Here is an 11,990-nt window from a genome sequence, read left to right on the forward strand (position 1 = left end):
GTTGCAGGGGAAATTATTGAATAGGAAGACGAAAGAGACAGTGCCACAGTAGAGGGAGGAGAACGACAATTGGCGGAAAAAGAGGTTACTATTTTTTTTTTTTTCCACCCAGTGGGCCCACATTATAAACTATAGCCCATGAGCCACAGCCGGCCCATTTTGCAATGTCGTCTGACAGGTTTTACTTCTTCTTCATTAATTCGAGTTCGAGACGCAGCAGTTCAGTCTCTGGTTATCAACTGTTTATTCTATCGATGAATTTAGCAACCTCCGGTTTCAGACCCACCTTGAAACCAACTTTAACTATTCCAATATTGGAGACCTTGTTGCACCAATGTCAAATCCCCAAGCACTTCAATCAAATTCTTTCTCAAATGATTATCACTGGATTCCTGAAAGACACGTTTGCTGCAAGTAGACTTCTCAAGTTCTCTACCGATTCACCCTTCATTGACTTCAACCGTTCTCGTCAAATCTTCACTCGCATTGAAAGCCCAAATGGGTTCATTTATAATACCATGATGAGAGCTTGTCTTCAAAGAAATTCCCCACATTATTGTCTGTGTATATATAAATTGATGTTGCAAGAGTTTGTTGAATCTGATAATTACACGTATCCGATTTTAGTTCAGTCTTGCTCTGTTAGACAAGCGGAGTTTGAAGGGAAATTGATTCACTGTCATGTTTTGAAAATGGGTTTTAATTCTGATGTGTATGTAAAGAATACTTTGATAAATATGTACGCAGTTTGCGAGAACTTGAGTGATGCACGTGAAGTATTTGACGAAAGTCCTATTTTGGACTTGGTTTCTTGGAACTCGATCTTGGCAGGGTATGTTTCGATAGGAGATGTGGAGGAGGCTAAGTGTATATACTATAGGATGCCGGAAAGGAATGTCATTGCTTCAAATTCAATGATTGTGTTGTTTGGTAAGAAAGGTAACGTTGCAGATGCTTATAGGCTGTTCAGCGAAATGCCTAAAAGAGATTTGGTATCATGGAGCGCATTGATTTCTTGCTATGAGCAGAATGAAATGCATGAGGATGCTTTAATCATGTTTAAGCAAATGAAAGCTGATGGAATCTTGTTGGATGAAGTTGTAGTGGTTAGCGTTCTTTCAGCATGTGCTCGCTTGCTGGTGGTTAGGACAGGGAAATTGATCCACAGTTTGGCCGTTAAAATTGGAATTGAATGTTATGTTAATCTTCAAAATGCTTTGATTCACATGTATTCAACTTGCAGAGAAGTAGAGGCTGCACAAAAGTTATTCGACAGGGGTTGCTGCTTGGACCAGATTTCTTGGAATTCTATGATCTCTGGGTACTTAAAATGTGGGGAAGTTGAAAAGGCAAAAGCTTTATTTGACTCCATGCCTGAGAAGGATATTGTCTCATGGACTGCAATGATATCAGGTTATGCTCAACATGGCAGATTTGCGGAGAGTTTGATGTTGTTCCAAGAAATGCAGCTTGATGGAATCAAGCCTGATGAAACAACTTTGGTAAGTCTAATCTCAGCTTGCACTCATTTGGCTGCCCTTGATCAAGGTAAATGGATCCATGCTTATGTAAGGAAGAATGATCTGAAAATTAATGTCATGCTTGGCACAACTCTTATAGACATGTACATGAAATTTGGTTGTGTTGAAAATGCTTTGGAGGTTTTCGATGGGATGGAGGAAAAAGGGATTTCCACTTGGAATGCTGTCATTCTTGGTCTGGCAATGAATGGTTTAGTTGACAAGTCACTTGATACATATTCAGAAATGAAAGAATGTGGTGTGGTGCCTAATGAGATAACCTTCATGGCAGTTCTTGGAGCATGTAGACACATGGGCTTAGTGGATGAAGGGCACCGCCATTTTAATTCCATGATTCAAGAGCATGGGATTGAACCCAATGTTAAACATTATGGATGCATGGTTGATCTTCTAGGCCGTGCAGGTCTACTAAAAGAAGCAGAGGAACTCATTGAGAATATGCCAATGGCACCAGATGTTTCTACTTGGGGAGCCTTGCTTGGGGCTTGTAAGAAATATGGTGATAATGAAATGGGGGAAAGAATCGGAAGGAAGCTCATAGAACTTCAGCCTGCCCATGAAGGATTCCATGTATTACTATCTAATATATATGCTTCAAAAGGTAACTGGGATAGTGTTCTTGAGATTAGGGGGATGATGACACAACATGGGGTGGTGAAGACCCCTGGGTGCAGCATGATTGAAGCAAATGGAACAGTTCATGAATTTCTCGCAGGAGATAAGACACACCCTCAGATTAAAGATATTGAAAATATGCTAGATCAAATGGCCAAGAAATTAAAGATGGAAGGTTATGCACCAGCAACACATGTGGTTTCCCTTGACATCGATGAGGAAGAGAAGGAAACTACTTTGTTTAGACATAGCGAGAAGCTCGCAATTGCCTTTGGGCTTATAACCATTAAACCACCAACGCCAATAAGGATAATTAAGAATTTACGAATATGCAATGATTGTCACATAGCAGCAAAGCTAATTTCTAGAGCTTTTGACCGTGAAATCGTGGTGAGGGATCGCCATCGCTTCCACCATTTCAAGCAGGGTTCTTGCTCATGTATGGATTATTGGTAATAGAATAGCAGAGAAGACAGAAGCAAGTGGAAATGCAGCTGTTTTTCTGTATGCTGCCTGCCTAGAAAAGTGAGCAATGCACCTTTGAGAACTGGGAAAGAAAAAGTTTTTCTATTAATTTCAAGGAGGCAACCTGAGGATAAGACCTAACCAATGGTGGTGACACTCTACAGATGGCAATGATTGATAGATAAACTCTAGTGGCCATCATGCTATGACTCGTACATATTTATATGCTTTTACAGTGTACTAAATCAGATTGCCATATTCCCTTTACAATGAAAAACAGGTCTATCCTTGTGGCTCTGGCTGCTAGAAAATTTGCGGATATACAGCCACACAGAAGGAAGCTGTTGTACATGTCAGACTACAAAGTGAGATTTTATAGAGATCTGTATTACTTGACATTTTATAGAGATCTGTATTACTTAAGCTCTTGATGCTTTTTTCATTTGTGGACACATGAAAACAAAATGTATCATCAATCCAAATTCGTGTATTCCTAGAAAAGAATGTGTTATTCACAAACAATGCCAGTTGCTTAAGTTGCCTTGTCTTCTTCTTCTTCTTCCTAGATTAACAAGATGAGCTTGTCAATTGTCTGCAAAAAATTTACCATTCTTCAAATATCAAATTTTCCTTTTCTTCTATTTAGCAATTAAATGCAAACAACAGGCAGTTGATTCTCTGGGAGACCTCATATTCATTTTGTCCACTTTTCTGAAACTTCAGTTCAATTACCATCTTCTAGGTCAAGTAAATCTATATCATGTGCATAACCTGCTTCATTCATATGCCTAATAAGAAATTCCAAAACTTCATATACCAACTTTGTATGAGAACCCACTTCGTCTTCAACAACAAAACTATAAACCTCATTTCTTACCTCAATCCAACTCCTTCCAGCCTCTTTTTTGCTTCCCATACCCTTCAACAACTTCCTCATTCTTGCACATTCTGCCCATTTGCCTTCAACTGCATGTAAATTTGACAACGCCACGTAAGTCCCAACTAATTTTGGCCTCAAATTCAATACTTTCTGAGCTGCTAACTTGGCCAAATTTGGAAGGCTATGGGCTTTACAAGCACTGAGAAGTGTGCACCAAACAGATTCATCAGGTATGAATGGCATACTCTGTATCAGGCGATATGCCTCCTCAACTCTCCCAGCTCTGCCTAGCAAATCCACAGCACACCCATATATCTCATTATCTGGTTTGATTTTATAATCGTCCACCATTGAATTGAAGTACCTCAAACCTTGGTCTACTAGTCCAGCATGACTACAAGCACTTAAAACTGCCATAAACACTATCTGATCAGGTTCAATACCCATCTCGACCATCTCATCAAACAACTTAACAGCTTCTCTTCCATATCCATGAGAACCATATCCAATCATCATAGAAGTCCAGGAAACTAAACTTTTTTGTGATAATTCACTGAAAGTTTTATGTGAATCTGTTATGCTACCACACTTGGCATACATATCGATCAACGCATTAGCCAATGCTAAGTTCCTGTCAAGTCCTCTACGAATAATGCCTCCATGAACCTGTTGTCCACAACTCAAAACTGCTAGATTAGCACAAGCCGCTATTACACTAGTTAAAGTGAAGCAATTTGGAGTAAAACCATTTGACTCCATTTGTGAAAATATAAAAAGGGACTTAATAGAATCTGATTTTTCATATCCTGATATTAAAGTGTTCCATGTAATCAGATCCTTTTGAGTCATCTCATGGAAATACTGATTTGCCTCGGATAAACAACCACACCTACAATACATGTCAAGTATAGAATTCATAACAGGAAGACTGCATTCACAACCATGTTTAATAGCTGCTGCATGCATTTGTTTGCCATAATGCTGAGAGCCAACCGATGCGCAAGCTCTAATAGCAATCGAGAAGCTATATGGATTACATTCTTTTTCCTCCTGTTTTGAAAATGTAATAAAAGTTGTTAGTTAAGAGATTGATAATAAACAGTTCTTGAAAATTGAAATCCTTTTCTATCTCTTGAACCAGCAAAAAGGGGAGCAAAACCATTAAAAGCCATGAATTCAATAGTTCTTTATGCACCTACCAGTAACATTTGACGGAAGATTTGGAGCCCACAATGGCCATCACCTCTATGAGTGTAACAAGCAATCATGGTAGTCCATGTCACAGGATTCTTCTCTTCAATAGCATGAAAGACCATCCAAGCGTCCCTCATGCTAACGCAGCAAGTAGCATACATATCCATTAGTGCATTATCCACATAAATAGAACCTTGTTGGCCATGCTTAATAGCAAACCCATGCACCAAAGCTCCACAGGAAAGATTCTCCATGCCTTTACAAGCCTTTAACACACTTGATATTGTAAATGCATTTGGGTTCAATGCATTCTTTACCATATTGCAGAACATACTCCACGCATAGACGTGCTCATCGCAGGACGCGTACCCAGCAATCATGGCCGTCCATGCAACCACATCTCTCTCAGACATTTCATCGAACAAGTTACGTGCTTCTCTAACTAACCCCTTCTCAAAGTAGGATTTGATAAGGTCAGTGGCCAAAAAGGAAGGAGCTTTTGGTATGTAGGGTGTTTTTGATTTAATGGGAGTGTTTTCAGCCCATGATAGATGGTGTTTTATCATAGGCGGAAACGGATGGTAACCTGTGGTGGTTAATAGTCTCCTTGAGCTCATGTTTAATGTACAAGGTCATGCTACTCTAATTAGTGTTTCCATACTTTGGTCGAGATTTACCGCTTGAAAATTTCGCAGTAGAAGATATGGAGATGGAGCGATTTTCATATAAATACACATTGTAAATTCTGCAATCGGTTTGCTTGAAGACCCTGAATAAACCCACTCTGCAGAAGGTAAGTTGGATCAATTTTAAATTGTTGGAGAAGAGGCAAATGGACAGGCCATTAACTTTTTATTATTATTATTATTTATTTTTTCTTAAGACTAGACAGGCCACTATGTTAATTTCAAAAAAATTAGGACGGAAAACTTTCTCTATGTTTGACAGGGGAAAATATTCCTCCTGCCTCCCTGTCCAAAACGATAACTGAACCTTAGATGTATCAATATATAAAGAATTTGGCAATGTACATACAATGATGATGGAGAAACCATAACTCTACTTGTAAAGTTCCCCAAAAACTAGTCCTTCAAAATTCCAGGACCGATTAACTTAGCTAATTAAATTGAGTAAAACAAAAACTTTTTACAGATGTAACCATTTGTTAGTATACGTTACAGTTCTAGAGGCTGATAAGTCCTATCCTCTCCCAGACTTGGAGCTGTGTATCACAAACAAACTCTTGATTCTGACAGAATGGCTATCGCCCTACACAAGAATTTGCGACTTAGCAGCTCCTCGAGAGCATTTCTTGCGACCAGTCTTGCTCAGTGCACAAACACAGATTTCAAGAAGTTCATAGTCCTCCTCCCATAATAACAATGATGCTTTCTCTGGATTCTCTAAGAGAACTTTGGAGGTCAAGAACCCAGCAATAGTCCATGTTTGATGAAGTCGGGATTGCTTTCCAATAAACTTTCCTGTACGTGTGTCATAATACTCAGGCCAACGGTCAACTGAGAGCCTTTCTTCAGCCAAAGCAACTGCCTTCTGCGCTAGTTCAAATCTACCCATCTTGATGCATGCCAATGTGAACTGAAACCATTTCATATAATGAAAATTTAGATAACAGCAGAAAATTAAAGAGTCATGGGCAGAAGAACATGACACATGTAAGGCGTAAACTATCATAAAGAGGAAAATCTTTAAACCATCTTCACAAATGTTAGTTCTACTCTAAATCCCTAATGTAAATTAGTTGTGCATTTATAATAATGCAGTAGAAGGTTAAGACAGCATTTTCCAAGTGGGCAATGGGTAATGGGTGAGAGTTGGAACGTTTACAGATTATATGATCTTTATGTTACAAAAAACTTTGGGAGAGAAGTGAATGTTTTAGTTACCTGCCAAAGAAGAGTTGGCCAGGATCCACCATTATGATATGACCATGGGCTGCAAAAGTCCAACAAACAGAGGAACGTCAGAACTGATGAAACTGTAAACCAAACTGCACAGAATAAAGCATAAAAACTCACGTGTTCTTTGGATCACTACCAGTGATTATACGCCAATCTTCATGTTCCAGAGCAGGATAACATATTTTCATAGGCATGCGTCCAACAAGATCATCCCATTTGGCTTCAATCAAGTTTAGAATAGCTTTATTCTGTTTTGGGGTGCCCAAAGATGAAATAACAGACCAAAGATTTCCAAGAGTGAAAAACCTAAAATCCATATGAGCTGGCTGTAGATTCCCTATAAGATATCCACCTTCCTCTGGTATCCAATCCATAAGCCAAGAAGGAATTTGTTCAGGATAGATATTGAACTTGTTGGTAGCATCCATGGAATACTCTTCAGTTTTATACCGGTAAATCTCATTGATCTTTTTGATATCCACCCAATAATATTCTCTAATATGGAATGACAGTGCACTGAGCCTGTTGTTGATAGCCCTCACCAAATTCCGGGATCCATCATTTACCGTCAGCATCTCACGAGAGCACCGCAAGGCAGAGTAAAATAAGGCCTGCAGGAACAGATTTGTGACCAAGCAGAGTAAAGTGAGTGAATGATGCGACCAAGCACATACTTAAACTAAAATTTGAAAATCAGAATAAGGGCGACTAGGAAAGATCATAAACCAGACTCCACATCATAGAGAGAATATTCATAAATTTAAAAAAAAAAAAAAAAAGGAAGAAAAAAGTAGGCTTTTTGAGAAAGAGATGTTTAAATGTTCGACAAGCCAAAGATCCCCATGCTGCTAAAACATTACATATAAGAAAGCATAGAAAGCGACTGATCAACTTACTTGGATCTCAAGGGGGTGACCATGAATACCCATCCGTCGATCTATCATGCAAGATCCATCAGTGACTAAAAGAGAAGGAAACATATCAAATCCATCAGTCAAGCACAAGTTCAATATCAGTTTTATGCCCGTCTGAACATCCACCCTCTCTTGCAATGAGTAGTCACCAGTTATTTTCCCATATGCCCTCAATAAGATAATCCACCACAACCCTGCCATCAAAAGAGATTAAGCATGCAAATTCGGATGCAATGAAATAACAATAATTTTGGAAGAACAATAGCTATCTTTCTTGGCAGGAGTCTTAGAGCTGCAATAAACAAACCAGAATCCACAGGTGCAACACGACCAATAGCTGATTCACCAAAATCTGGATCCAGAACTTCTTCAAATTTATTGTCATCAAGAGGCACGGTCCTAACTTTAAAACTAGCAGGCATCAAGCCCTGACCAGGACTATAGCAATCAACTGTTTTCTCCCAACTCTAAGATAGAAGCAACAACACATTTTTCAGTTGCAGAATACCATGATTATATATAGGAAGTATCAAGCCCATGACTATGAATACAAATATCACGCTCTACAACATGGATATCATCAACAGCCGCATGACATAACTGATATTCAACTATAAACGTTTATATCACCGTGGCTCCTCTTATGAGAAATTAGAGCCCCCCACAACAATGATCGCATTTAACCAAATCAATTGATGTGAATCACCAATTTGGTATTGATGGATATCACTTGAATACTAGTTTACATAAAAAAATTTAAAGAACTTGCTACAACTAACCTTATTCTGCAAGAAGGAATACTTGCATGTTTTCTTATTATGTATGAGAATGTAAAATCAAAAGCTGTCTTCATTATTAACTAGAGAGTCACATAGAAATCAGGATGATAGCTCAATAATATCCAGAGTAGAACACATATACATACAAAAACAGATAAACAAAATAGAAAACAAAGGACAGAATAAAAAAATTAGAGGAATGTGAAATATCACCTGCAATTGCAAGGTGTGAAGCAGGAAATTCCTCACAATCTCTCCTTCTCCTCTAAGCAAGAATGCAAGAGCTGAAGGCACAAAATCACGTATGAAAACCTGATCATAATTCAATGGCTGCTTATCCCCTGGATCATTGGCAGCCACCGTCCCTACAGGACTCCCACAATACGTAACAACCGCATCATTTAACAACTTCCATGCCTCTTTTTCAATATCTGACTCCTCCCTCCTAGGACTAACAATCTCAACTCCTTTAACATCCTCCAATACATTTACATCATCATCAGGAACAACAATTCCTATCCTAGACGCTTCCTCTCCTACAACATTCTCGTCTATATCAATCTTCTCAACTACCACAGGCTTAACACCAATCCCACTTTGCACATAAATTCTTTCAAAATTCTTATCATTCACTCTAGTCTCGACAGAAGTTGAATATTTTTTCACTTCTGATGCAACACTTGTAATAACAGAAATGCCTCTATTGGTTCTTCTTCTTGCACAAGGACCACATGCGGATCCTGATATAAGCCTGGACTGGGTAAAATTGTTATCGGGTATACAAAAATATCTCTGGGTATTATTGGTTATGCTTCGAAATCCTAAAATTCGAGAAGGGTACGTGGAAAATCGTTTATTATGGTCTAAATTCAAATGATTCCTTGATAAATTGGCGGTTAAAGTATGTTGGTATTTCACATACCTGAAAATACCCGGGCTTTTTCGGGTCAAAAGGAATCTACAAGACGGTTTCATGGTGGAATTGGTAAGGAAACCGAGTGTAGTCATATGATCAAGAAGAAAAGAGCAAAAATTTGCAAAAAAACAAATGGATATAAAGAAAAAGTTCTGAAATTTCTCTATGTACAAATCGAATGAATTGAGGGATTCTTATGAACAAATATTGGATCTTTGGAATAACGAGAACTTACATAGAAAAATAAGAGAAGAGAGGAGATTGACGATCTGCAACAAGGGGAATTTGAGCGAAAATGGTGTCTGAAAATGAAAATAAATAAGGATTCAAATTGAAAAGGAGATGTGCCCTTTTATATAGAGGCGGTGAGAAAGGCAAAGGGGCAAGACCATTTTCTTTCTTGGGCAGTTGGCCATAAGATAATTGTTAATGACAGTTTATTTTAAGATTTATGTAATGACAGTAATGCCCCTAAAAACCAATTTTTATTTTTTCTTTTTTTCCCCATTGGTTAGAAAATTTTGAAGGTAAACAAAATCCAAGCTTGGGACAAAAGTTAGTTTTTTCCTAACCTAACTAAATTTGTATTGGATCACCATATTCATTCTAAATTAATTTTTTATTTATAAAAATATATTTCTCAAATCTTAAATTAACATTTCATTGTTTCAAATACTTTTTTAAATGTTCTTTAAATAGTTTTCTTTTTTTATAGAACTTCTAAAATGACTTCATTAATTATCATTTTTTCTCTCTAATGCTATGTTTGGTGAGCCGTAATAAAATATATTAAAAGTACTTTTAGTATGAAATTTACACCAAGAGCATTTAGTTACGTTACATTGTGTTTCAATTACATTTCTATTACTTTCATTGTAACTTTTCAAATATAACATTAAATTTCAGATAATTTTATAAAGTGATATGTAAACGTGTTAATATTTAAATCAATATCAATGTCAAAAAGATTTGTTACAAATAAAATAAAATAAAATCACTCGATATTATATTTAGTTTTAGCTATTTTTTTATAATTAGATTTTTTTTTTTTGCTAAATATTTAATACAGGTGACTCAAATATTAAAAGGATGAGAAATTTTATATAAATTTAGTTCTGTGTGAAATTATAATTCTATTTTTTTTATAAGATTATAACTATATTAATCAATAATGATTTTTATTATATCGGTTAATAAATATCATAAATTATTAAATAAAGGAAAAATTATTATTTAGTCCCTCCTTTTTTACATAATTATCCAACTAATCCCAAGTTTTGCGCAAATATCTAACTAGTCCCTCAGGTTTAACTCCGTCTAATTAAAAGGTCCTTCCGTCCGAAAAGTTAGTTTTTTTCCGTTAATTATAGACTAAAAGACTAAAACACCCCTCCCTAACTGACGTGGACCATAAGGGAAAATTAGTATCTAGTCCCTCAGGTTTTACATAATTAGCTAACTAATCCCAAGTTTTGCGCAAATATCTAACTAGTCCCTCAGGTTTAACTCCGTCTAATTGAAAGGTCCTTCCGTCTGAAAAGTTAGTTTTTTTCCGTTAATTGAAGACTAAAAGACTAAAACATTCCTCCCTAGCTGACGTGAACCAGTATGAAGTGATAATGATATACCTAGTTTGTTTCCCTTTTGTTCCTTTCATGCCATAATGATATACCTAGTTTATCATTTGCACAGATAACCTTGCATTAAATATTAATATTCATATTCAAAGTTATGAAATTATAATAATATAGGTGGCAATAATAATTACTTTTTTTATCTATAAATAACTATTATTTTAGAGCCGATGTTTTCTCCGCAAATATCTTTTTTTTTTTAGAATATTAATGAGTAATTATTTTTTTTTCAATTTTATCCTTATTTATATTAAATTTAATAATTATTTTTATAATTTTCTAAAATCATATAACATCTCCTCTCTTACTTAAGGTTACGTAATAAAATTAATTAATATTTTGTTATAATTTATAAGAATAAATTTACTTACTTAATTACCATAAAAACATTAAAAGTATTTATGAATAGATGGAATACTTTATTTTTTTTTTTTAGATTTTATCAATGATAATAGTAATGTTTCTTGATAAAATTTGCATATTAAATATGAATAAAATAGAAAATTATGTTTATTACTTTTTTTCTAAAAAAGAAACTATGATGATAATTTGGGGTAAAAAGAAAAATGAGGTATTTACTTTTTTGAAGAGGTATTTACTTTTATGATTCACTTAAATTTAATAATATTTAATTAGAACATCAAATTAATTTTTTTATCCTTTTTTTAATACTGTCTTTGTTCCATAATACTTGTCAGATTTAAGAAAATAGTTTGTTCTAAAATATTTGTCTAATTTGGCCTAAAATACTTGTTACATTTGCGGTTTTAAGGAGTAATAAATATTTTTTTCATATTTACCCTTTGTGTATAATTAATAATTATTACTTCAATTTAATGATTTTCTTAAAGATTAATATTAAATTAAGGGTAATATTGTCAAAATTTTTTCAATAATTTATTATAATTTATACAAATTTAATAATTTTTTTAAAAGACATGAAATTCTAAATGTGACGATTATAGAATGAAGATAGTAATATTTTTAGAGACATAATTATATTTAATGGTTTTCGATTTGCAAATATTCATAATCTAAAACTAAACCGTACATTTAAGAGAGAAAAATGATTATGTCTCCATCGACTTTATATGAAACTCTTCAATTTTCATTTTTAAATTTAGTGAAGGCTA

At 35.3% G+C, this 11,990-nt stretch overlaps 3 protein-coding genes across 3 annotated transcripts; 1 reads left to right on the forward strand and 2 right to left on the reverse strand.

Moving 5' to 3' along the window:
* Positions 1 to 23: 23 nt before the first annotated feature.
* LOC105647408 (pentatricopeptide repeat-containing protein At3g62890) lies at positions 24 to 3,044 on the forward strand. The gene has a single exon (XM_012233473.4). It carries the CDS (start codon positions 165 to 167, stop codon positions 2,610 to 2,612), a length of 2,448 nt encoding a protein of 815 aa, XP_012088863.2. The 5' UTR covers positions 24 to 164; the 3' UTR covers positions 2,613 to 3,044.
* On the reverse strand, positions 2,705 to 5,536 carry PGN (Tetratricopeptide repeat (TPR)-like superfamily protein). The gene is made up of 2 exons (XM_012233471.4): positions 4,701 to 5,536; positions 2,705 to 4,551 (listed from the first exon to the last, which is right to left on the reverse strand). Exons 1-2 carry the CDS (start codon positions 5,310 to 5,312, stop codon positions 3,346 to 3,348), a joined length of 1,818 nt encoding a protein of 605 aa, XP_012088861.1. The 5' UTR covers positions 5,313 to 5,536; the 3' UTR covers positions 2,705 to 3,345.
* Positions 5,537 to 5,679: 143 nt separating this feature from the next.
* Positions 5,680 to 9,610, reverse strand: A/N-INVA (Plant neutral invertase family protein). The gene is made up of 6 exons (XM_089718242.1): positions 8,521 to 9,610; positions 7,836 to 7,995; positions 7,511 to 7,722; positions 6,732 to 7,225; positions 6,600 to 6,648; positions 5,680 to 6,291 (listed from the first exon to the last, which is right to left on the reverse strand). Exons 1-6 carry the CDS (start codon positions 9,313 to 9,315, stop codon positions 5,965 to 5,967), a joined length of 2,037 nt encoding a protein of 678 aa, XP_089574368.1. The 5' UTR covers positions 9,316 to 9,610; the 3' UTR covers positions 5,680 to 5,964.
* Positions 9,611 to 11,990: the final 2,380 nt, after the last annotated feature.

The sequence above is a fragment of the Jatropha curcas genome, chromosome 2, assembly GCF_041381405.1.
Source record: "Jatropha curcas cultivar XTBG-Jc1 chromosome 2, XTBG_Jcur_1.0, whole genome shotgun sequence".
Taxonomy (NCBI): Eukaryota; Viridiplantae; Streptophyta; class Magnoliopsida; order Malpighiales; family Euphorbiaceae; genus Jatropha; species Jatropha curcas.